General features: G+C 41.8%; 1 protein-coding gene across 1 annotated transcript in view; it reads right to left on the bottom strand.

Moving 5' to 3' along the window:
* SCGN (secretagogin, EF-hand calcium binding protein) overlaps positions 1-22,527 on the bottom strand; it is a gene marked incomplete at both ends in the record, with an annotated part of 37,225 nt that extends 14,698 nt beyond the window's left edge. Inside the window, 6 exons of the mRNA XM_082664687.1 lie at positions 9,231-9,308; positions 9,614-9,670; positions 13,834-13,923; positions 17,299-17,391; positions 21,455-21,525; positions 22,446-22,527. Of these exons, the coding sequence (XP_082520813.1) occupies positions 9,231-9,308; positions 9,614-9,670; positions 13,834-13,923; positions 17,299-17,391; positions 21,455-21,525; positions 22,446-22,527 (471 nt within the window). The remainder of the gene's footprint in view (positions 1-9,230; positions 9,309-9,613; positions 9,671-13,833; positions 13,924-17,298; positions 17,392-21,454; positions 21,526-22,445) is intronic.
* Between the last annotated feature and the right edge of the window lie 3,518 nt (positions 22,528-26,045).

Raw genomic sequence — 26,045 nt, 5'->3', positions numbered from 1 at the left:
AGTAAGATTGATGCTGAGCACTTTTCCTGGTAAAGTCAGCAAACAGAGTCCTTCAGAGCAGGTTCCAGTGTGGCTAATGGGAGGACTGAGTTCTTGGGAAGACTGCGTTCTTAGGTATCCAGGGACCTCAGTGGCACCTGTCCTTGCACTTCACCCCTGAGTAATTGATGGTCAGCATCTCCTCAAAGGATGCTGTTTGACTACTGAACGGTGGTGTTCAGAACACCCAAATTACATGCACCACAGCACTGTTTCATATGCAAGTTCACTGCAACCGCCACGAGGGTATCTTCCACCAGAAGCCATCAGTAGAGTAGTAACTGGTTGCTAATCCAGGTATATGAATTTACCAGGATTTTCTTCCTCCCAAAACTTGATTATGAAAAAGAAAAAGCCTCAGAAAATGACCGGTTTCTAAGAGGGAGGGAAGAGTAGGCTCCTAATAGTTCATGATCTCAGTAACTGAGAAAGTTGTTTGTAAACAGGTCCGTACTAACTCACGGAAGTTACTAACGACCTTTGATGAATTTTGAATGTTTGGCAATTTGGGGTGGGGGGGGTGGGCATAATGGCTTCTTAATTTTTTAAACTCTAATAGTGACCATTTGTAGAGCAACCAAAACTTTATGTTATTTCATTTAATTATCACCACATTCTCTGAAGGTAAGAAAGAGCTGCATGCCACACACGCAAGAAACTGGAATGAAGAAAGATTGATTTGTCTAAGAAGGTAGCAAGCTTTGAATCCAAGCATATCTGTCACCAGAGCTCTAGAGCTCTTCCCATAAACCAGGCTCTTAGCTTTATAGAGTCTGGGTAGCTTATAGTTAATGTAGTTTGCTTCATGGTTGGTTATGAAATAAAACATCTGGTGCTATAGATTATGCCAGAGATGTGGTGTTTACCTTTTCTAATTGCCCTTCTTTCCCTGGGAAAGCAAAAAAAGATTCTATTTATGTGAGGTTCCCTCTGACCTTAGTGGTCACGTGGTCATGGCACAGGTCCCTCCTGGAGGGCTGTGGTGACTCACGGTGCTGGTGGTGGGGACAAGATTCCATTCTGAAGGGCTGATTGTTGAAAAGTTATGAAGGGCCCTTAACCACTGTTCTCACTTCTGCCACTGCCTTTTCCAAGATTGAACATCCACACATTTTTGAGTACTAAGTACATGAAACGTTCTATAAAGTCTCCTGGAAATGGAACACAATGACTTACTGACAAACTCCTTAAAATTCTATAGATCTATGGTTCCTCTCAAGAGACCCCTCAGAGACTATAGATCTACCCAGCATTCTCCTTAGATTGAATAATAGGTTTACCTTAATTTTTCGATTACTTAAAGATGGCATGGTGATTGTGAAATGCAAATTCATTTAAAACCATTACTGGGTTAATATCGGATTGGCCAAAAAGTTCATTCAGGTTTTTCCATGACATCTTACAGAAAAACCTGAACGAACTTTGTGGCCAACCCAAATAGTAACTTCTTACCAGAAACAGTAGATCCAAAGTATGACTGTTGTCATGTGGTGGGAGAGGCAGTCTGTGAATTTTTTAAACAATTGATAATTTGAGATGCGGTGCAAGGTCAAAATTATGCAGATAGTTCAGCAGAGTGAAGAGTACAAAGTATAAGTCCTTCCTGTCCCTGTTGTAAAGGTGACTACCATTCACAGGACTGTGTATCCTTCCAGAAACTTTTTAAACATTTTAATATGTCCATCTTTATTTTTTTGGACAAATAGGACCCCATTCTATGTATTATTTTCCAACTTGCATTTTTTCATTAAGCAGTATTCTTAGAAATCACTCCTTATCGGTTATCTTTTTTTTTTTTTTTTTTTTTTTACTTAAAAAGAGTTCCTTATTAAAAAGTCTGGAAGTTGTTGCCATACACAATCTCAAAAAGGATTTAGAGGGCCCCCCCCCATATTACTGAATCAACAATTGTATGTTGAATAAGTACCATGTGTCTGTCAACACGTGAGGCACTGTGAGAGATTCTCAGAAATCATTAAGGTGGTACAGGCTTTTAGGAGCTTACAGTGTAATTGGAGAGGCAAAAATGAATATCTGAAGTAAGATTCAACATTATCTCCATGACCACTGAGTCAAAGAAACAGAACAATGTGTTAGAATATTGACAAACACTGAGAGAGGAGATGGGACTTCAGATAAATCTTGAAGGAGGGGCAACTTGAAAAGTATGGTTCACATCCACTGGGGAGAGGAAGATCACCAATGGAACAGGACTGTGGGGGAAGGTCAGAATGTCAGTTTTGGACATGCTAAGTTTGAGAGGCTTATTGGGCATCCAAGTGGAGACACATATCCAAATATATGCAGACAGCTCAGAGAAGTGCTCTGAGTCAGAGATATAAATTGGAGGCAGTCACCTTTAGTTAGTATTTAAAACCATCAGACTGGTTGAGATCAACGGCAGAGTGAGGGTGGACGTGGAATAGAAGAGATTTCAAGACAGCCTGGTGGCGGAGGGAGGGATAAATTGGGAGATTGGGACTGACATATACACACTACTATATAAAAAATAGATAACTAATAAGAACCTACTATATAGCACAGGGAACTCTACTCAATACTCTATAATGGCCTATATGGGAAAAGAATCTCAAAAAAGAGTGGATATATGTATATGTACAACGGATTCACTTTGCTGTACACCTGAAACTAACACAGCATTGTAATCAACTAGACTCCAATAAAAGTTAAATTAAAAAAGAAAAAAAGCACAGACATGTCTCAGATTGGCCTGGATCAGAGACCTAGGGGGAAGGAAGCAGGTGCTTTAATCCAGGCATGAAGGGATGAGAGCTGGGACCAGGGTAGAGGCTGGGGGTATTCTCTTTGCCTGCCACATTCTCAGATTTTATTTTATTGTTTTACAGTAGTTCAAGTTCCATGCTCTAATTAGGGACATGCGCTTAATATCTCCCACATGTATTAGCTTACATTTTACAAAGCTCAGTATTACCAAATAATATTCTATTCAGACAGCTAATCTTTCCCCCTGCCAGGTGTTGGCAGCCTCTCTTAATTAGATGTCATAATTGGATTTTGTTAATAGTTTCCTTCCTTGTACAGAACATTAATTACGAGTTTACACGAGACAAGGTCTGCAGACCTCAGCTTTTCTCTTCTGATTGGATGTTCTGCCTTGACTTGTTGATTGTTATGTTTCAGACAGCTTTCAAGTGTGCCAATCCTTATTTGGGTCAATTTGAATTCATTAGTAGGTTACATCTCTTAAGTGAAGCATTTGATGCTAAACCTCAGAACCAAATCTTTAATGCAGTGCTGCTGTGACTGTGTCCATTGCTCATCAAAAAGCCATTAAAGCAGCCTTAAAGTGATTTCACACTTGGTGTATCACTTAGAGCTCGGATCCTAGAAGGTTTTTCTCAGAATGTTGAGTTTCTAAAAGTCAGTATACCCAGAAGTCTCTAAGGAAATGTAAAGAGTCTTTAAAAAAACAAACCAACTGTAGTCCAGTTCCCATATCTGTTCATTGGAAAAGTATAAGTCGCCTTTACAATTTAAGAAAGAAAAATGAAGTAGGTGGGCCAAAATCTCATGAAACTCATCTAGTCTTGAGGGCAAACTCAGATCCTTGGGTGGAAACTCTTTCACTAGATTCCTCAACACTTACCGATCACCCCAGCACATGAAGAACCAGTGAGGGGCTACCTGGAGTTTAATGGATCATGGGCCTTCATGGGACAATTTAGAGCAAAAATGAATACTTAACTGCAGCACACATGAGCAGAAGACCCCCAGGGTTTTAGCAATGAAACAGACACATATAACAGGAGAAACAGGACAGTCTTGGTCAACTGTCATTTCTCAACCTCTAGATACTCAAAAGTTGGCTAAGACCACTCGGATTCCCCTCAGCTACTTCACAGGACTCTAAGCTTCTGGATCCAAGCTCAAAGCCATCAGAGGTGTACATTGCCATTTCTTTTTTCATTTCATAGGTTTTCTTCAGCTCAGGGCATTCCATTGTAAGAGCTGCCAGCCTGAGGTTTCTTAAATGTAAACCGTAGAGCTGTGGAGAGAAGCGCTCTGGGCAACTAGGGCTGCGGGGCTGATGCATGATGTGCAGAATTTCTTTTCAGCCCAGTACTGACTTTCTAAGCAGTCTACACTTCTCCTCCCTGCCTCCTCCTGCCCCTTATAATGGGATGTTTGACTGATGTGACCCCTGGGGCTTTATGCAGCCACAATTCACTCTTCTTCTCTTTCTCCCTTCCCCAGTTTAATCAGTGTTCCTCTTTTCTCCAGAACAATTTTGTGGAACCCTTTCTTGTTTCTTTCATTAATTTGCTTCCATTTTGGTGTTTAAGAAGTTGTCAATTCTTAGGAGTATTTAGGGACTTCATGAGGAGAAAAATCCATTTTTCTGGGTAATAAATTCTGTTGTGGCTGTCAGAGCTCCTGTATTATCTTATCTTTAAAAATACTGAGAGGGGGGCTTCCCTGGTGGCGCAGTGGTTGAGAGTCTGCCTGCCGATGCAGGGGACGTGGGTTGGTGCCCCGGTCTGGGAAGATCCCACATGCCGCGGAGCTGCTGGGCCCGTGAGCCACGGCCGCTGAGCCTGCGCATCCGGAGCCTGTGCTCCGCAACGGGAGAGGCCACAACAGTGAGAGGCCCGCGTACCGCAAAAAAAAAAAAAAAAAAAAAAATACTGAGAGAATCCTAATCTCCTAACATGGCTTTGTCCTCACCTTGCTCTTCACTTTATTCATAGGGATTTGTGTCTCTTCTTGATCTCATAGAGCTCAGCCCTCCCTCTTTTGAAAGTTTTCATTTTAATAATTTGACATTTAGACTTTCAGATGTGAATGTGATGGTTTGAATACAGTTTGAAGCTGGATTTGGGTCTGAATTTCCACTCCGTCCTTATCATCTCTGACCTGTAATCCTCAGTTTTTTCATTTACAAAATAGGGGTTTAAAAATACTTATTTTATAAGGTTCATGTGAGAATCATAAGATGTTTGAAAAGTGCTTCACACAGGGCCCAGCACAGAAGGAACTCTCAATTATTAGGATTAAAATATTTAATACTAGAGCAAACACTGGCTACATTTCAATGAAAATAAAGTACTGTGTGTACTCTGTTAAGAAGACATCTTTAAAAAAATTTAAGTTTAATTCTTTTCACCTACCTCTTTTTTTTAAATTGAAGTATAGTTGATTTACAATGTTTCAGGTATACAATAGTGATTCAGTTATACATATATGTGTGTGTATATATATATTTTTCAGATTCTTTCCCATTATAGGTTATTACAAGATATTATAGTTCCCTGTGCTATACAGTAGGTCCTTGTTGTTTATCTGTTATATCTATATATCTATATAGCAGTGTGTATCTGTTAATCCCAAATTCCTAATTTGTCCCTCTCCTGGCCTTTCCCCTTTGTCCACCTACCTTTTCTTGTCCTGCTTTGCTGAAGCTCTAGAATTGCTGCTTCATTGCAGTCCATCTTATTTTTTAAAAAATCCAGAAAACTTTTCAAGAATCTTTTAATTGGATCTCAAGGTGAAATTGCTGTATTTAAGGGCTGAAAGGAAAATTGAACTCAATTCCTACTTATGGGTCGATACTGTAGGGCAGTGATGCACACAGTGGGGATGAAAGGGAGGGACCAGAGGGGATGTTTGCTCCCTTTCCCGTTCTTACCAAATTTCCTCCCAGTTGGAAGACTTCATAAGGTCAGAGACCGTATCTTCCTTGGTAGGTTCTCCCTAAATATTTGTTGAAGGAATGAACTCATATCTTTGTATGAACTAGCTTACCAGAGCACATTCTAACCTGACAGAGCAGCATTAAGAGAGTGGGGTTTTGGTGAGGGAGGGGATATTCTCGGTCACTTTGAGACCCTACCTCTCAGCCCAGAAAAACCATCTCAGACCCAGCTTAAGAAAAGGAGCAGAGTAATGTGACTTGCAGATCCACAGGGGCATATACTAGGCTCGCCCTGCTCTGACTGTCCCTTCTTGATTTGCTCTGCTCTGTCTCCATGCCTCCAGCTCTAGCCCTCACTCCTGTCCCTCCTACCTCCCGTCGTCAGCTCGGGGCTCCCATCTCCCTGTCTGCCTCTGTCCCCTGGGCTCAGCACGGCTCCTACCCACTGCCTGGTTGGGATCCTTCTGGGTGACTCTTCGTGATGAAGGACCCCATTGAGAGACATAAGGAGGGAGCTCAGCACTTCCAGGCTCCCTTTCTGGTTCTGCCCTGGAGGGTCTGGTTTTAAACAAGGAAAGAGAAAAAGGAGAATTTCGGAACGTGAAGCACTGCTTGAGGAAAGCTGGGTCTGGGCAAAATGCTGCGATGTGCAGTATGCAGTATGCGAGGCACCTCAAGAGGGATCAAGAGTCGTGATGGAGCTGGAGGGTCCCAAGGAACACGGACAAGGGAGGCAGGAGGGTCCCAAGGGCAAAGTTTAGTCATATTGTTAGGGTTTATTCCTAGCTGTTTATGAGGTAATAACTGAAAATTCAGTTCAGACAATTCGCATTAAGTAGCCCACTGTGTGCCAGGCTCCGTGGGAGGGCTGAGAACACAAAGATAAGATGCCACCTTGCCCTTGAGGAATCACAGCCTAGTGGAGTACAGGATCCATAGACAGTGGCAGTGTCATCCTTGACGCCCAGCTGCTTCATCAGGAAACCCTACTGATTCCGTCTTCAGACAGATCTAGTTCTCACCTCCTCTGCTACCCGACCCTGGTCCAAGCTGCCATCCTTTCTCACCTGGATGGAGCAATGGCCTCTTAACAGGGCTTCCTGATTCCCTCCTTGCCCATTTCGGGCTCTTCTCAACCCAGCAGCTAGATCATGGCATCCTCTGCTTCAAATCCTCCAGTGGCTCTCCATCTCCCTCCCACTAAAACCCCAAGTTCTCACAGTGGCCCCAAAAGCCCAACCTGGTCTGGCCTACATCTCATCCTTGCTTACTCTGATCCAGCCACCCTGGTCTCTTCCTGTTCCTGGAAATCCCGGGCACACCCCTGACCCAGGGACTCTGCTGGCTGCACCTTCGGTCCTTTCTCACGTTGCATCTTCTTGAAGGGCCTCCCCTGACCACCCTATTGAAAATTACACCTCCCCAGGCTCCCATCCTAGCTGCCCTGCTGGCACTGCCTGGTCTACTTTTCAATTTTTTCCATCACACTATTACCCTCTATCATGAAATGTAATTTATTATTTATTGTGTTTATTGTTAGTGTCAGTCTCTCCTTTGTCTATTTCACTCACTGTTGAATCCTTGATGACTAGAAGAGTGCCTGAGGCATAGCAGATTTTAAGGAATATTTGTGGAATGAATTACATGGATGACTATGATGTTACGACAGTGAAATACACAAGATAATATAGGGACACAGACGAGAGGCACTTGGATCCACTATAGAAGAAGGTTATGGAAGATCTTCTAGGGCAAGATGACGTCTAACTAAATCTTGAAGGATGAGCAAGAACCAGGTGGAGAAAAGTAAGGAAAAAATAGCCAAGCTGTGTTAAAAAGTCAGAAAGCAGTGGCTTAGTATTCTAGTTGGAAGTGGAGGGAAGCCCCTCGGAGTCAAAGGTATTCAAAGAAATACTGGAAACATGCTGGAGATTCTAAATGCAAGCATTTCATTGTGTAGGGCCTGTTTTATACATTAATAAAATCAAGATAACAACAGCCAGTGCTAACATCGTTAAATCAATGTTGAAAAAAATGCCCAACTGGAAGAATAATCTCCTTGTTATTCTCTCCCCCAGGCAGTTTTCAGTCTAATTTCCTTTTTCAGATTATTTATTCTATTAGAGGGTTTCACTGGAACTTTCACTCCTTAGTGCTAAGTACCTATTTACTCAGGATTTCAAACAGCGTTTTGCATGCTGTTACGACAAGTCAACATAGTAGAAAGCCAGATAATTTCCTTGATTGAGACCCTGGCCTGGGGTGTGACTCTGTCCTTGGCATCAGCTTTGCTCCTGTCCAGGCCATTTACAAGGTGTCATGGTCAAGAGCACATTCTTCCTTCCCGGGGCTAATGCCCTTGGCTGGAAGCAGCATTTGGAGTAGTCAGAGTACAGAGTGAGAGCCAGGAAGATGCAGGGTTGAAAGCCAGGAGAGCCCAACTTCCAGTGTAACTGGTGCCTTAGGCTAGGCAACTTAACCTTTCCCAGTTAATCTGATTTTTATAAAACGAGTCTAGGGATTCAACTTGGTGGTGACTTAGTCACTTACCCTCTCCAAGCCTCAATCATCAGATACACAAAGGAGCAGGAAAAATGCCAGTGCTATAAAGGGGTTGTTAGAATGAATACAGTATTTGGAAACATCATTTAAAGGCCGAAATAGATGAACCTAGTGGTGCACATTTTAACAGGGATCCGTAAAACTCTTCTCAGTGATACGCTTCCGTGGCTGTTCACCGGAAGGTTCAGTAAGATGCGTCTACTCAAGAGCTCTTTCTATAATAAGTGTAACAATTGCACAAGTAATCGTAAAGTACTTTTACAAGTAATTTGTAAAAAAAAGTAAAAAAAGTAAATTGACCTTTACCAGCAATTTCCTTGCTTGTTAATTAAGAAACCTACAGAGTTTGATTGGAATGAAGCCCACATCTGGGGATGGGAAGGGGCTCTGGGGGAGATACATGGTAGAGAAGCCAGATCCAGTTCAATACAGAGTGTTGATAAGCACTGGGAGAAAAGCATCAAGTTAGGAACTGAAACAGAATATGAGGATGAGTTCACCAAAGGCAGCTTCTCCTGCTTCACCATTTTCCAGGGAGCTTTGACGCTGAAATAGTCCTGGGGTCATGTGGCACGAGGGGCGAGTGAAATCATGACAACAAGGGCCACGACAACCGCTACCGGAAGAGCTACCATGTACCGAACATTTATTATTCCCCTGATGCTCTGCAAAGTGCTGCATATGCATCCACTCACTTGCCCTCGCAGTGACTAGATACTATTAATCTCCATTTTTCAGATGAAGTAAGTAAAGTTGAGAGCCTGGACTGTTTCTCAAGGCCATGGCTAAAGATGGCAGAGGTGGGACACACATCTCCCATCTATCTGATTCCCAATTGCTCTAAATCAACTTGCTAAATGGGTAGAATCATCCACTGTCCCAGACAATGTTTCTGGGCCCCGAGGAGGCAGCGGAGAAGCCGTCCTCATGGAGATCGCATTGCTCGGTTACTCACCATGGTGCCAGTATATTCTTCCAGCTTAGCCTCAGAAATGGCCTTTTTGTGGTGGCGGAAGAGGTCTCGGAGGAAGTTCTGTGACATCAAGCAAAGAGCTGCATTTTATCTAGTGAGCAAATAAAAATCTAAAAATCTCAAGAGGCTGTATTTTAAGAATTGTGATCCGTTTGTTTTAGGAAGGAACTGAAATGCATTTAGCAAGCAATAAATCCAACATACAGTTTCTAAACCTTTTAAACATGAATCAGTTTTTTTAAGTAACAAATTCATATCCATGTTTCTTGGAAACACAGAAATCAGTCTCATGATACATATATATCAAATTCCCAGCGATGAGCAAACCCACCCTTCACCCAGACACAGCTCCTGGCAACACTTACACAAAGCTCAGCGGCTGATATAAAGCCACTGCTGTCAGCATCATATTTGCGCCAAATCTGAAATACACAAAAGCCATTAATCCATTTACCCTCAGATAATTTGGGGTCAACTTATGCTGCTGTCTGCTATGGTTCAGCATCTGATAATAGTACTTAACTGGGTGCAACTAAGACTTTGCATGGAGAATTTTAGACTTTCTTTGGTGACAGCTATTGTTTGGACAGAACTCACTAGAAATGACTCACTGCATTCGCTTAGAGCCACTTAGGAGGGCCACAGTGCACTCACTGAAAGGGAGCTATGGAAAGTTCAAAATGGAAAGATATCAAGGGATGGCCTTCAGTGGGAGGCAATATGGCAAACCAAGCAATCTTCTTTGTACTAAATTCCTAAAAATGCAGAGTACTCTAAAAAACAACTCTTTACATACATTGCTCAGCTGGCAAGAAAGTGAGGGGACATCTGAGAGGTCTGACATGATAGGAAAACACAAAACAGAAACCAAAGTCTATCCTAGGTACATCTACTGATCTCTGATAACTTAGCCTGTAGCTTTATCAGGAAACTGCACACAAGGTAGACAGGAGACAAATCCTGGGGCCACCCAAGGTGAGAAGTCACACTGAGGCACCTACATAAGACTAAAACCCCGAACAGCAATAACCTTCATGCAAAGGTGAACTTCCCCAAAATAAATTGCACGGCAGAAAGGGCCCCTAAGGAATCTTGCCTTTGTGGTCTTGGCTCCAGGTAAAGGGAATAAAACACCTCTGATAATTCCCAGTAGCAAGCCAACCCTTTCATTGGTTTAAGAACAGCATTCATGGGATTTCCCTGGCAGTCCAGTGGTTAAGACTCTGTGCTTCCAATGCAGGTGGCTCGGGTTCGATATCTGCTCGGGGAACTAAGATCCCACATGCTGTGCAGTGTGGCCAAAAAACCCCACAAAAAAACAGCATTCAGCCAGCTGAAATACAGTTACTTAAGCTGGAAGACAGAACAGCTGAATATTTTTCAGGAAACATTGAACTGCTTTCTTTAGTAAATGGTGTGATTTTGACCACCTCTGATTTTTCCATATCCAAGCCTCACAAGTTAACAAGTTTCCTAACTCCTATACAGAATGAAAAAGTAGCATTAAGTATTTTTTTAATTGACAAATGTTTCATTGATGTGGAATGGGTTTCCTGAGTCATCAACTGCAGGGACCTTAATTCTAGATCACAACTAGGGTCCTGCCTGAATATCTTGCAGGGGTAGTAGGAGATGCTGATACTTAGTGAGAAGTGTTCAGAAACATTGCCCCTTTCAGTCCCTGTCACCAACGTTTCTGCCTGAACCTAACCAGGCTTAGAAAATCACCTGGTTAAATGTGATTTATATCCTAACTTTAATGGTGTGACTATACCAGAACTAAGAATGAGAATTTCAAAAAACAAAAACATTTTAACCTGCTTTTTTATGCTGTTCTCCAAACATTTTCCATCTAACTTATCTTACAGTTTTACTGCAACTGAGCTATTGGTGGGCCAAAGATCTTTATGTGACTACTATATATGCCTGTCTTTAAAGAATGAAAGCAAAAAGGTTTCCAGGCAAACAAAAACAGAGTTTATTACCAACAGACTCTTGGTAAAGGGTATACTCCAGGAAGGAGGAACACAAAGGAGGAAAATCTAAGATGAAGAAGGAATGATGTACAAACACAATGGGAAACATGTGGGCAAATGGAAACATTTTGTTAGCATAAAATTTGTGGGGTTAAAGAAAACAAGATAGAACTAATATTCTGGACAATAATGGCAAGTGAGCTGATAGTTAAAGTGTCTTAAGGTCCTGTAGTTCAGGGGGAATATAAAGACATTAAGGTAGGATTTCTTAAATATAGGAGAGTACATAGGTTATAACAAATTTAATTTTAAAAAAAGAATTCAAGAATCCAAAATATTTTTTTTAATTGGGTAGAGAAAGAGAGAGCACTTCTTGACAGAAGAAATTGACAAACTAGAAGGGAGGGAGGAAAAATGGAGAAAGTTTTTTTTTTTAAAAAAAAAGATGGAAATGGCATATGGAACTTTTCTTTTTCCCATTTCTCAAGATTATTCAAGCCTACACAGGCATAACATTTTAATACTTTCTGCTGATTATAAAAGCAAGTCATATTTATTGTACGAAATTACTGAAATATAAAACACTACAATCTTCTGAAATTCCTACCCCAAGATAGTCACTTGTCATTTCTATGTGTTTCCTTTTCATTGTGTTTCTGTTATATATGTGACAAAATGAAGGGGAAGTCATATGGCCTACGCACTTGGGTAGTCTATTATTTTCATTCAAAATTTTCTGTGAGCATTCTTAAACACAATTAAAATTATTTTGAAAATGTCATTTAAAATAATCTGTAAATAATAGAATGATTCTACACAATTGGAAAATACAGAAGTACAGGGAACATAAATATTATCCAAAATCTTACCCCTAAAAAACCCAATATTTATCTAGTGTGTATTTACCCGTTGTCTTATTTACATGGGTGTTAGGGTAAATAATTCTTTAAGCAAAGTTAAGATCATAACGCATATACAATTTTGTTTCTTAACACCATAGTGCACTTCCTTCTTGTCATTAGATAGTCTTTGAAAACTTGATTTTCAGTGATGCATAAAGTTCCACATGGGGTTTTTCTCTCATGAATCTCCAGGGCGTAGAACAGTTGCTGGCATACTGCAGGGGCACATAAGTATTTGTGGAATGAATGAATTGTATGAATGTATCATAATTTTTCTTTCATTGTTAAGCATTTATGTTATTTTCAGTTTTAACTATACTAAGTAACAGAAATATTTAATGTACATCATTGTGTAGAAAACTTGTCTGCATCTCTGATTATATCCTTAACATAGATGCTTGGAGAAGTAGAATTATTGAGTCAAAGGGTAAAGATTTTTTTTAATTAACTCTGGATTATGAAATTTTAAAGAATCCTGATTACATTTTTGCAAAATCGCTTTCCATAAAATTATCCCAGTGCGCGTGCCTACCAGGATAGCAAGAGCAAGTCTCAGTGCTTGCTTGCCAGTGCTGTGTCTTTTTGTTGATCCTCTTAAAGTCTTTACCACTTTGGAAGAGTTAGTTGTTTCTAATTTGCATTTCTTTGGTTACTGTTATATATCAATTGTCTATTCATATTTCTTCTGTGAATTGTCTATGCAAGTGCTTGCTCCATTTCTCATAACTTCCACTTGGCCCGAAGATAAATAAAGTAGTGCACAAGGGTGCCAAGTTATTATCTCGTAAGTGGGGACCTGGTAAGTCTTTCAGGAATGGGGCCCTGGGTGCAGGAGCTGTCTTGAATCTGCCGCTCTGGCCTTGAAGACACCCTGCTCTGCCTTCCCTGGTCTTTTTTCACCCACAGACAGTAACACCTAGAGGCTGAAAGAGGAGATAAGACGAGCCATCGATTCTGCCTTTTGGTTTTATTCTGGCGCAGTGATTGCAAAGAGATGCCTGCTGGCTGGATCAGCCCTCTAATCAGTTGTATTTTGACCATACTGTGCCTTCAAAACTAGAATTAGTCGCCAACAGTTAAAAATAAGTAGTTTCGGGCTTCCCTGGTGGCGCAGTGGTTGAGAGTCCGCCTGCCGATGCAGGGGACACGGGTTCGTGCCCCGGTCCGGGAAGATCCCACATGCCGCGGAGCGGCTGGGCCCGTGAGCCATGGCCACTGAGCCTGCGTGTCCGGAGCCTGTGCTCCACAGCGGGAGAGGCCACAGCAGTGAGAGGCCTGCGTACCGCAAAAAAAAAAAAAAAAAGTAGTTTTCCATAGAGTCTAGATGCCTAGGCTGCATTCTCAGAAGGCAGCAGTTGGCTGGAGCTCACAGGACTCTGGGCTCTTGATGGGCATGTGCTCTCCAGGCTCCACGGCCCCCTCCCTACCCTCCCATTACATGCCTCAGGTACCTGCCGGGCCCCTCGTCTAAGCCTTCCTCTAGCCCAGGCTAAGGAGTTTGTCAGCTCAGGGGCAGCCCGGGTCAGCACACTGAGAGAGCACATTGGGGCTTGGGGCCAAAGTCCAGGCTCCACACAAGGGCTTCTTTGCATGGTCTTGTCCTCTGTGGGCAGCTCTCCCTTGGGGACTGGGCAGGAGTGGTGGCAGCCACAGCAGGTGACTGGAATCCTGGCCTCACCCTCCATAGAGACACAACCAAACGCTTACCTGCATAAACTCCACACTGCTGTCCAAGGGGGTTTCCCGGCGAAAGAGCAGAAGAAAGTTTTCATCCTCAGACAAGAACATGCAGGCAAGCTAAAGGAAAAGGGGGAAATAGCAGCTGGTGACACTGGCCGGTGCTCCGTGGGTAAAAGGCATCAAGGAACATATCAGAGGGCAGAAGGGCTTGGATCTCTCAGGATGGAGAGCCCAACACGTAGTTCCGCGCCCTTGATTGTCATTTTGGATTCATTGATTCTTTCAAGAAGTATTGCACCCTTCTAGGTGTGAAACACTATGAGTATCTGTCTTCCATGAGCTTACAATACAAAATAATAATAATCATCTTTATTATTATTTAATAATAAATGTGTTAGTGCTTAAAATGTTCCAGACCTTATTCTGAGAGGCTCCAATTTTATATTAAGAACTCTGTAATTATAGTAGAAAATAAAAACACCCAGTAATTTTTATATGTGCCATGAATTGTTCTAAATACTTATATATGCTAACTCATTTAATCCGAACAACCTATAGGGTGCATAACACATCATTATTATTATTTATTAGTTAAGGAAACTGGGCTTCACAGAGATAAGGAGCTTGCCATCATTATGTAGTTAGTAAGTGGTGGAGTCAGGACCTCAGCTAAGCCCACACTTTTAACCCCTGTGCTGTGCTGGTGAGATGCTGTGTATACAGATCACTTCGGTGCCGTACACACAATCAGGAATGATTGCTGTTTGGCTTGATTCTTGAGTTGGCTATGGTTTATATTCTTTTATATTATTAGCATCTATATGATACTTTCAAAGTTGGTTCACTTGTGGTAAATTTAACCATCCAGCCGTCTATATGAGCACCAGTTCTACTGACTGACTTCCCTTGCTCCCATGAACAAAGGTAACATGTCTTCCCCTATGTGATGGTAATACTTGTTTCAGCTCATAGGCACGTTTGGCTGGGTTCTTTGCCAAACCTATGGTATTTCAGTGTATACTGTCTCCTTTCTGAATTGTCCCCCATAAACAACGGCCATTTCTTCTATAACCATAGTTCTCCCAGCATCTTGTTCAGTGCTACAGAGGAAGTCCAGAGCAAAAGCTTCTGCTAGGTTGTAGGAATGATTAGCCCACACTCCCATTCATATTCTCTAGTTGGATGTAGGTCAGCTCAAGGGCACATCGTGTTAATAACAGCTGTCATAGATTGAATACCTACTACATGGCAGGCACTGGCAATGTCCTTTTCATCTATCATCTCATTAAATTCTCACACCAATCCTTCAGGTAAATATGAGTATTGGCATTTTAATACGAATGGGAGGCGGCACAAAGCAGTACGTGGTTGGCTTTAGTGTGGATCCTTCCTTCTCCGTATTCACCTATTATTTGATCTTGGACAATTTAATTGATACCTCTGTGCCTCAATTTCCTCATTTGTAAAATGGAGATAATATTTATATCCTGGTGCTTATGTGAAGACTAAAAGTCAGGTGAGGCACTGTTTATAAACTGTTTAGCAAAGTCCCTGGTACCCATTAAAAAGTTAGTCCGTGGTAACTGCTCTGTGGATGAAGATGATGAACTTGAGGCTCAGAGAGATGAAATCACTTGGCCAAGGTTTCATACTTCACCTGTCGACTTTGTGTTTTTCCTACCCACCACACAAGGTGAGCTGCGAGCTGCTCTTCAGGACTAAGTGTGTTTTCGCATGGGGTGACACAGGCTGAGAAACCAAATTAAAATGTAATTCACCAGCCCTAAGTCTCTAGACCGCACTCCGTCTTCAGTTTGACCAGAGTGGCACAGAGGAGCCCTGGACACAGATCATCCCCAAGCTTCACTTTGGCTCTTAGATGCAACTCCTTTCCCGTTTTGTTTTGTGCTAAAATAGCTCAAATGTGTGCAGGTGAGCTGATTTTATGTCACAAGTACCTGTAATTGGAGTAAGAGAAATGGCCAGTGGTATAGCAGGAGACAGTAGGAGAGACCTTGCTACTCTTTACACTCACAGACTCATGAGGTTTTCAGGGGACCAAAGCAGTCCTATACCATCAGCTTCTCTACAGACAACCTCAGTTATGCTCATTGGCAGGACTCCATGACAGAATGGTTGGCACGGATGCCAAAGTTTTTGCCAAGTTCCCAATTGCTTCAGGAAGATCTACCAGTAATTGGTAAGATAATGGCATAGTTTTTCATTATTTACCATGTTTCATTCATTTATTATTAAGTTAACAAATATTTATTGAGTGCCACTATACGCTATGCTCCGTTCTATGGGCTAGAGAATGTAACTGTGAACATGTAATTATGAATACTTTGGTTATTCTACCTTGATGCGTACAATTACTTTTCCATTAATCAATACACTGATACATTCACATCAATTATAATGCAATTATTGGTTATATAAATAATTTTTGCCTTTTAGTGAAAACTTTGGAAGTAGCTACACTCATAAATCTGGAGTTTAGCTTAGTAGTTTTCTGAAAAGGCAGCCTCCTGGTGTGAACATGTCTATTTTTTATAAGAAGACATAATCTTGCCTTGTTATCATAACTTTTTGAAGAAAAATTACTATTTTCACCAACAATAATGACTAAGTATGACAGCACTGAGAGACTAGCTCTTCAGGTTTCAGGTCATATGTCTAGCAGGCAGTTTTGTCTATGAAATAAATATCTTACTTTCATAGCAGCTCATTTTTATGTATGGATTTATAACTCTATAGAATAAACCTGTATAGATTCATACCTATAAGTGGGTTACAACTTAATCCAGTGCCACTTACTGGCCATACGATGCTAGGAAAGTAACTTAGCTTCCTCATCAGTAAAATAGAGCTAATGTTCCATGTTCATCTTCTATAGCTACTGTGGGGATAAAGTAACATAATATGTGTGGAAATCCTTTCTAAACTGGAAACCTTTTTGTAACTGGAAGGAAAAATTATCAGGTTAAAGATAGACTGTGCCTGGCGCTGCATGTCTAACACAGTTCCTCGCTTTAGTAGGTACTTAGTAAGTGTGGCTTGAGTTGAAGTAGAGGCGGCGCTTTCTGTTTTGTTTTTAATGACATTCACGGACTGATCTTTCCAATCTCCATTGGGAACTGATACTGAACTTTAAACTCATTTATTGTCAGTACGTTTTCCCTTATGTCAAGGTTGAATTTGAACAGGACACTGTGGAAGGAGACAAATATTAGATCAAGTAACTGAAAAGCCTCCAGCATATCAATTCCCCAATTATAAAATAAGTATAAATATTGATTGACCTAAATAAAATGATGGAAGCATCATATACTCTTCGTTATTAAGCTGATGAAAAAGGAAAAGTGAGTACTTCAGAAATGTTATGTAACCCAGCTGCCTTGCAGAGGGTTCTAATTTTCCAATCAAATGTAAAACTTTCATTATCCTTCAGAAAAAATTATAGCCCAAGAAAGTGACAGTCATAAAAGGTACCTCTTTCATCTGTATGCGACCGTCTTTAGAGACATTGTGGGCAGACGTAAATTGTTGTTTCATCTTCTGCACATTTTCTTCCATGACTGCATCCTATAGTGGGCCAGACAGAACCACATTAAAGCCACTGAGATTCCAAAAATGTAGTTAGGATATCAAATATTCAGAGTATATAGTCTGATAATTATGTTAGTCTAACCTGGAAAGTAAGTTACTTAGCCACTGAAAGTGATCCCACCAAGTTGCACACCAGAGAGAGAGAGAGAGAGAGAGAGAGAGAGAGAGAGAGAGAGAGAGATTTCTTAAACAAATAACCACTAATCAGAATCCTAACTAGGTAAGACTTGTAGCTAGTGAGCTCCTAAAGTATGAAGGAAGAGAAGCTTAGAGACTAGACTGTTGATAGAATGAATTTGAACATCATTCTATATTTGGTTGTGACAAAAGATTGTAATGAACATATAAACTTTCTTCCCAAGAACTCAGAGGTTTTTTTTATTCTTTTCTAATTGGAAAGTCCAGCTCTTCTGGGTCCCCAGTTTGCTAGAGTTTATTCTTTTAATCTTGGTCTCACCAAGGAAAAGAATAATTAGGGGAAAATAATTAAAGAGGAAACCAAAGAAATAATCATTGAACTACTGAAGACGTCACATATCCCTTCCTTGTACAACCTTTTCCACACATTAAATTGTTCTTCATCAGTGGGCGGCAGGGTTATTACAAAGAAAGGTGACAGGTATAATCAACAATGGAGAATGAATTTGACGTAGGGGCTGAGAGGCACAGATACTCCCAAACAGTGCCGTATTCCTAGACTTCAGACTAGATCAGTTATACTAAATTTATTCTCCCTAATACTACTACACTATCCCTGCCAACCAGGTTTCCTCATTTGACACTCCACTAAGTACCGAGAAATTAGCCTCTGTAGTCTTGGCGCCGTAGATTGTGTGGCTTGTATGAGTGTGTATGGGCATCATACAGGAAAATCACAATGGAAATCACGCAAGAAAGTGGGTCTTCACTTTGAATTTCAGCTTGGCCTTCGACCTTTAGTTTGAAGGCACAGAAACTTGACTTCCGTCCTCTCAGACCTCTAACTCCAAAGTCCGTGATTATCCCTTAGACCTAAAGCAAAAGAGTCTAGGGCTCCCTCTGTTGTAATTTCCCAGCAGCACCAACCCTGCTCGCCTTGTCTGAGACTCTAGGCCCCAGCAGAGTATTTATCATCTCTGAAGCATTGAAACAGGCCCAGGATGTGCTACAATCTGTACGTGAAGAATGCATACACAGCCCCAGAAAGCAATGCTATGCAACAGACTGGCTAGATCTGGACCTGGTTCAGAGGCCAGTTCTGAGTATTTGAAAAGACAAAAGGCGGAGATACGAGGGGGGTGAGTAACAGAAGCAGGAGGAGCAGCCGATGGTTCTATTAGGTCAGTCCCCTCAGAGGCTGTGAGGAACGTAATTACAAGCAGGCCGGCTGCTCTCCAAGATTGACTAGCAGGCAGCTTGCTGTTAGAAATCTTCAAATTCCTTCCCCCAAGGTCTCTGTGACTCGCTAATCAGGGGAGGAAAGTAGAGCTATTCAGGCCTCTGATGAACTGCTTGTCACACTTAGACACCAGAGTGAGGGGCTGCCTGGTCATGGAGGCCCCCCGCTGCTGCTTCTGTACTCAGTGGGGCATCACTGATTAAAAGTAGGTGTCACAAGTGGTGATTATCCCTCCGCTGAGAGGGGCATGTCCTCTTGTTAAGGACATACTTAGGGCCTATTCATTTCTCAGCAGGAAAAAAAGTCCAGAATTAGGAACAGTTTCCTTAATCATACTTGTCCCGGTATCATGGAACGCCCAGTGAAGGTCCCTGTAACTATGTTCCCTGGGGTAATGCCTCAGCATTTTGAAAGGAAACAATGGCAGATGACAGCATTTCTGATTAACAGTTTAAACGGCTTATCCCCTGGCTCCAAAACCTGTCTCCTTTGCCAAGTGCTGAGGAGAGGTACCTGGGGCTACAGCCACAACTCAGCAGGACTGGCCTAATTATATTACAGTCCCCTGTCTGACAGGTAATCACTGTTCCTGGAGGGAACAGAGTGAAAGAAGATGCAGTGTGACTCAGGGTGCTTTTAAAATGCAAGACCCCAGACAGACCCCCAAATGTACTGAAATACCTAAGAGGTGGGACCTGGGGCTTTGCACGTTAACAAACACAGTTAATTCTTAGGCACTGGCCTAAGGACTCTGCAGCTTTCCAACCCCTTCGCCTCTGGACTCAGGAATGCCTGCACTGAACACAGTTGCACAGCAGACTGGTGAGTCATTTGTTGTTTCCTTTCCTCCGAGGACCATGCCTGTCCATGTGTGAGAAGGTGAGGCCATGGGCCAGATCTGAGGGAGGGGTGATGACAAGATCAGGCAAGCTACGGGAGATGGCATCCACCTTCTCCCTCACTAATGGGAACGATGCCTTTGAAGTCAGCCCAAGCCCCAGAAGAAGGCAGCTCGCAGTGTCCTCAGTCTAGAGCAGACCCCAGTGTTTGAGAAGCCCTACCCCTCATCCCATGACTGAAAACTAGACACTTTCAGTTTCAATAGTGATAGCAACTTTTCTCCTCCTTTAAATCACTAAAGCAAGGAGCTTTCTGAAAAGGTGTGAAGTTCCAAGTCTCTGGGGTTTAGTTTCTGACCGTCCAGTTTATTGCAAGACTTCGAATGGTTTTGCCTCCATCATTTTGTTTTCCTCAAATACTCCTGTCATGTTTGATAAAATGGTGTCAGACCCATGGGTTCTGGAACGACACGAGCCTTTGCATTTACAGTAGTAAGTGGCAGCAAAGCAGAGAAACAGACAGAGAGATAAGGGAAGGAAAGAGAAAATGAGAGGAGAGAAACTGATAAAAGAAATGAAGGGCAAAGAGAGATAGGAAAGAGAGAAGAAAAGAGAGGAGTGACAATGAGAGAGCTTGAAAAACAGACTGAAGATAGAAAGCAGGAGAAACAGAGACAGGAGAGGGACAAAGACAGATGGAGAGACATGAGAAACAGAGCTGAGAGAGAGAGACAGAGAAGTCACAGAGAAAGTCAAGGGATGATGGGGAAAAAAAAGAGATGATGGGAGAGGAGAGCCATGAAACAGAATGAGAAACAGAAATGGGTAGAAACATAAGAGAAAGAGATCAGAAGAGAGATAGAAAACGAGAGGCAGACGGGCTGCGGGCGAGAGAGGGTGACTACGAGTTCTGTGTGTGGCTGTTAGAGGCAGATGGCAGCCTCTCTTACTCTGAGCTGACTGCCCTTCCCCCAGAAACAGCGTCCCCAAGCTGCTTATTCTCCGCACTGGGCTCCTACGTGAAAGTGTGATGCACTCCAGTATTCTTCCATGTAAACAACTATGGCTGAGGATAAGCTGTCGCCACAATTCGTTTTAAACACTATTGTCTCCAGAGCTACTCCTCTTACCATGTATCCCCTGATGGAGTCTTTACCAGGTTATCCCAGCCCCAGGCTGGTGCGTCTCTGTGTGCATTTTTCCTCTGCTTTGGTACAGGGCTTATCAAAAGGTAATCTGCATCTCTCAAGGCGAGATTTACCGTCAGGGAGGGATATGGACACTGGATGGATTGGTTTACATTTATACTTGGGCTCTGGGAATGTTTATTATTTTCTGGTTTGTCATTTCCTAAGAAATTTGTAACCTTTCTAACAAAATGAAAAATGCTTTTGAATGGTTTGTTTGTGGTTTGCTATCCAAGTAATATTAAAGGCACTAAACACCTAGAGCCTCAAAAGCTCTTAACATCTTTTCCACCTTTCTGAGCAAAGTGAGCTACCTTATCTCTAGGTTTAAATCCATTAGCAGAGACATAACCAAGGAGACGTTCAAAACAGGGTTGTTTGAATCTACAGTTAAAATCTCTGAGTGGATGACAGATGTCACACTAAAAGTCAGTGACCAGCATGTCAAATGCTACAGCTGAACCTCATAAAACCTACCTAAATCCCTCTGTGCTGCTAGGAGAGGGAGAAAAATTACATGCAAGGAAGAAAAGAGATCAGATGCGATTAATAGGTACAAATCAACATAAGACTTGGATGCTTTTTAGAATTCACTAAGAGAACATAAATTAATGCTTAGTGGCACAAGTACTTACATCAGTACAAAATTTCGGCAACATGTGGTAAAAGAAAGCATCCAGCTCCTTCTCTTCTATGTAACCTTTTTCTAAATGCAAGAAGGTATCCATAAATAATAGTCACTTACACAGAATAACGTGTGACATTTAGTATTTAACACTTAACATCTAAATTTGTTTTTAATCTCAAATTTATAAAATCCCCATGGACACTATCTATTGTAACTCTAATTAAGTGCCGGTATCTACCTCTAGATGACATGGATGTGAATAGCAAATACACATTTGAGAGTCAATGCTTTGTGCTGTGGTTTGTACAAATAGTGGGGAAAGGAAAGCTATTTATACATGAATTTTAATCCACAAATAAACATGAGTTTTAGAATAAACTCTAACCCAAGGATTTTGCAGTCTTGGAAAAATTTAAGAGATGTAAGTATTGAATCTTAGTTTGCAAGGTTAAAACGCACACTTTAGATATTTCCTTTATGTTTCTTTTTTAATGAAGACAAAGCAAATGTAAGTAGTTCTTTTCAAATAGTTTTTTGGGGAGTGAGGGTAGTGTCTTTTTGAAAGCTGATAAAATTCACCCTCTCTTTGAGAGACTGGGGGTTACACAACAAAGTCATTGAGTAAAAATGAGCATTTGAGTAAAAATGTCATAGAGGGCTGACTTCAGGTACCCGAGTGTCAGCCCACAAGCCTCTAATATATAAAATATTTGTCATTATATATACGGTATATCACTACAGACACACACACACACACACACACACACACACGTTGAGGGGTGGGGGCCGGGGTGTAATTTCAGGTCCCTCCTCCCACCCTGAACGTTCACAAGGTACCGAGAAGTGCAGCTCCAGTATCAGACGTCTGTTAGGTATACTGCGTTAGGTATATTGCATTAACAGCGCTGGAAGACAACTTTCTGCAGGGAAAGACGTATGGGGAAGAGGAAGCTCTAGGTCCTTTCAGCAAGGCTGTACAGGTGGCTTGTTTTACTCACCCTCTGAGTCAAAGCGCTGCCAGACCTGCCAGAAGCCAGCGGCGTCCGCGCGCCCCTGAGTCGGTTCGCGGGTGCTGTCCATGGTATTGACAACGAAGCGCAGGCACCGGCCGGCAAGAAACACCTAGAGAACTTTGATAAGGACTCCTTTACGGTATCTTCTGACACTCTTGCCAGCCTCTTTTGCCCTCTGATTTCCTTTGAGCAGCAGTCTGAGGGGCGGGCACGGGGGCAGCTGGCGAGGCAGCTGCTGGCGCCTTAGCGTCGCTGTGCCGTCCCCAAGGCCCCACCGCGGACTCTCGGGGAAACCAGCTGCTGGGAATCCGCCCTGCTCAGGCGCGTCGTCCCTGACCCGCCCCGCGTGCGCTGTCTGTCCTGGGCACATCCAGCGGGGAGCTCTTGTCTGCCTCAGAGCTGTGGGGAAGTGGGGGAGAAAGGATCTGTCTCCGGGCGGTCATGGTTCACTCTCCTTGCCCTTTAACCTGTTTGTCAAACTCAGAGAAAGTATCCCCCTTATGTTTCACTCACCTTCCAAACGTGTGTCTCAAGGGGTTTTCTAGAGACAGCTCCCCCATTTAGAGGGTTGGAAGGGTGTCAGTGTTAGGATCCTTTGGCCTGATGATTTAGAAATGTCGTGTGTGGGGAGGGTGGGGGTGAGGAGGAGAGGGGTGATAGCGCTGGGGTGAGAAAGAGGTTACCAGTAAGCAAGGAGTCAGCAGGGCGATTACTGAGCTCTGATTGTAGAGGGCATGCACGTTGCAGAGCTATAATGCACTCTAAGGACTTGCATCTAAATAGAGATTCTGCAGGGAACTGTGGTCTAAATCAGGCTATTAAGATGCTGAGGGAAGTTCATACTGTGCCGCGCTCTTCCAGGAAAGGATTGTCTAGGGGGAGACATGGTGGCCGACTGCAGAGTTCTTAGTAGAAGTTTAGATGGTTGTGTTTGGCTCCTGAGAACCACACTAAGACCAGAGGAAAAACCGTTTGGAAGAACACAGAGCTCTCGTGATCAGAATTGTTCACAACTTGACTGGATGTTTTGTGAAATAGTAAGCTGAGTGATACTGATGGCTTCTGACCATGTGCTTAGAACCTTTTGTTGAGGAATCTGTAGAATGAGCTTGGGCAATAGGAGAGTTGGACCAAATATCGATCTGTATGGCACTCTAACTCTGCTATTAACATTTAATAATATTTTTTAAAAGCACATGTACATAAGTCACCTAAATTAGAGTATTTAAAAGAACATGACACTAATGGTCAGACAGTCCCGGGTTAGGATCCCAGCTCCATCACTTACTAGCTTCGTGACCTCCATCATTAGTTCTCATCTCTAAGTCTCGGTTTTCTCAACTGTAGAATGAGGATTATAATAGCTTTGGAGAGTTGCTGTGAGGACCAAAGCCACTCTCAACAGTGCACAATAAATTGTAATTGTTGTGGTCTTGTAGAGGATAAGAAGTGACTATATTGTAAAAAAAAAAAAAAAAGTTTAGAGAAAAAAAGCAAAGTCTGAGAAACTGTCACAGCCAAGAGACGTCCAAGAAGACATGATTAAATGAAACATTGAAACATTGTATCCTGGTGGTATCCTAGAGCAGAAAAAGGACATTAGGCAAAAACTAAGAAAATTTGAATAAAAAAGGACTTTAGGTAATAATAATAATAAATTATGTAGAAGCAAACAGGTCTGGGTTTAGGGCCAGCTTTGCCTCTTACTAGCTGTGACATTAGTCAAGTTACTCAAAAGAAGCCTCACTTTCTTTACCTGTAGAGGAAGATAATAGTAGTATTTGCCTTGTATTACTATCATAAAGTTTAAATGAAAAAAATTCTTATAAACCTCTAAGCACAGAAAACACAGTAAACATTCAGTGTAGGTTAGCTACTAAAATGATGAATCTTCCCTACATACACATTTGGAAGATGGTGATATAGACTTCAGGATTTTTGAGGAATGTGGCTTCGGTTGAAGGAAGAAAAACAATATCTTCACTCTTGGGGAAAATGTTGGGTACAAAAATTGGAGAACAAAGTAGGAGGAGAAGATAAGGGACTCAGTATCCATATATCCACATATCACATGTGGTCCTGGGAAACTATTGGATATAATGTCAAACATCAGTCAGGAAGACTGATAAATATGAACTCACAAGGTTGGTGACTGTTTTCTGATAAACAGTGGGAAAAAAGAAAACACAAGGCAAACATCAGCAGTAATAATCAACGTCTAATGTAGTGGATGGTTAAATGATGTTAAGTCACTATGATAGTCTTTGCTGCATACACAGGAATCTTGATTTTCAAGCCTGATGACACACAAAAAAATGCTCAGAACATAAGGTTAAGATTAAAAAGCAAGTTACAAAAATGCACGTATTGCATGACCCAAATCTTTAAAATAAAATACATGTTTCTACACATAGGAAGACAATGGAAGAATATACACTAATAATGTAAATGATTATCTCTGGAATGGGGAAGAGGGAGAATAATGGGTGACTTAATTTTGTTATCTGTAAATCTTCTATTTTAAAACTTTCTACAAAAGCATATAATGCAAACATAGTTTTTAAAAGTTGTAAAGGTGAAATCTAAAGAACAAGGAAAGAAGTACAGCTACAAGGACTGCTGTTCTCAGAACTCCAGAGCAAATGGAACTTGGACCAATTTCCAGGAGCCTGGCATGTGGAGCTCTCTGGGGAGTTGTAATTTCCCTTCAATGACTCCCTTCCTTTTGTTTTTTTTTAATTTTATTTATTCTTTTACACAGCAGTTTCTTATTAGTCATCCATTTTATACACATCAGTGTATACATGTCAATCCCAATCTCCCAGTTCATCCCACCACCACCCCCCGCCGGAACTTTCCCCCCTTGGTGTCCATACGTTTGTTCTCTACATCTGTGTCTCAATTTCTGCCCTGCAAACCGGTTCATCTGTACCATTTTTCTAGGTTCCACATATATGCGTTAATATACGATATTTGTTTTTCTCTTTATGACTTACTTCACTCTGTATGACAGTCTCTAGATCCACCCACGTCTCAACAAATGACCCACTTTCGTTCCTTTTTATAGCTGAGTAATATATTCCATTGTATATATGTACCACATCTTCTTTATCCATTTGTCTGTTGATGGGCATTTAGGTTGCTTCCATGACCTGGCTATTGTAAATAGTGCTGCAATGAACATTGGGGTGCATGTGTCTTTTTGAATTACAGTTTTCTCTCAGTATATGCTGGGTCATAGGGTAATTCTATTTTTAGTTTTTTAAGGAACCTCCATACTGTTCCCCATAGTGGCTGTATCAATTTACATTCCCACCAACGGTGCAAGAAGGTTCCCTTTTCTCTACACCCTCTCCAGCATTTGTTGTTGATAGATTTTCTGATGATGCCCATTCTAACTGGTGTGAGGTGATACCTCATTGCAGTTTTGATTTGCATTTCTCTAATAATTAGTGATGTTGAGAAGCTTTTCATGTGCTTCTTGGCCATCTGTGTGCCTTCTTTGAAGAAATGTCAATTTAGGTCTTCTGCCCATTTTTGGATTGGGTCGTTTGTTTTTTTGATATTGAGCTGCATGAGCTGTTT

This window comes from Grampus griseus, assembly GCF_964374135.1.
Source record: "Grampus griseus genome assembly, chromosome: 10".
Classification (NCBI taxonomy): Eukaryota; Metazoa; Chordata; class Mammalia; order Artiodactyla; family Delphinidae; genus Grampus; species Grampus griseus.
The sequence above is the reverse complement of the archived record's forward strand: the minus strand, read 5'-3'. Positions and strand labels throughout refer to the sequence as shown.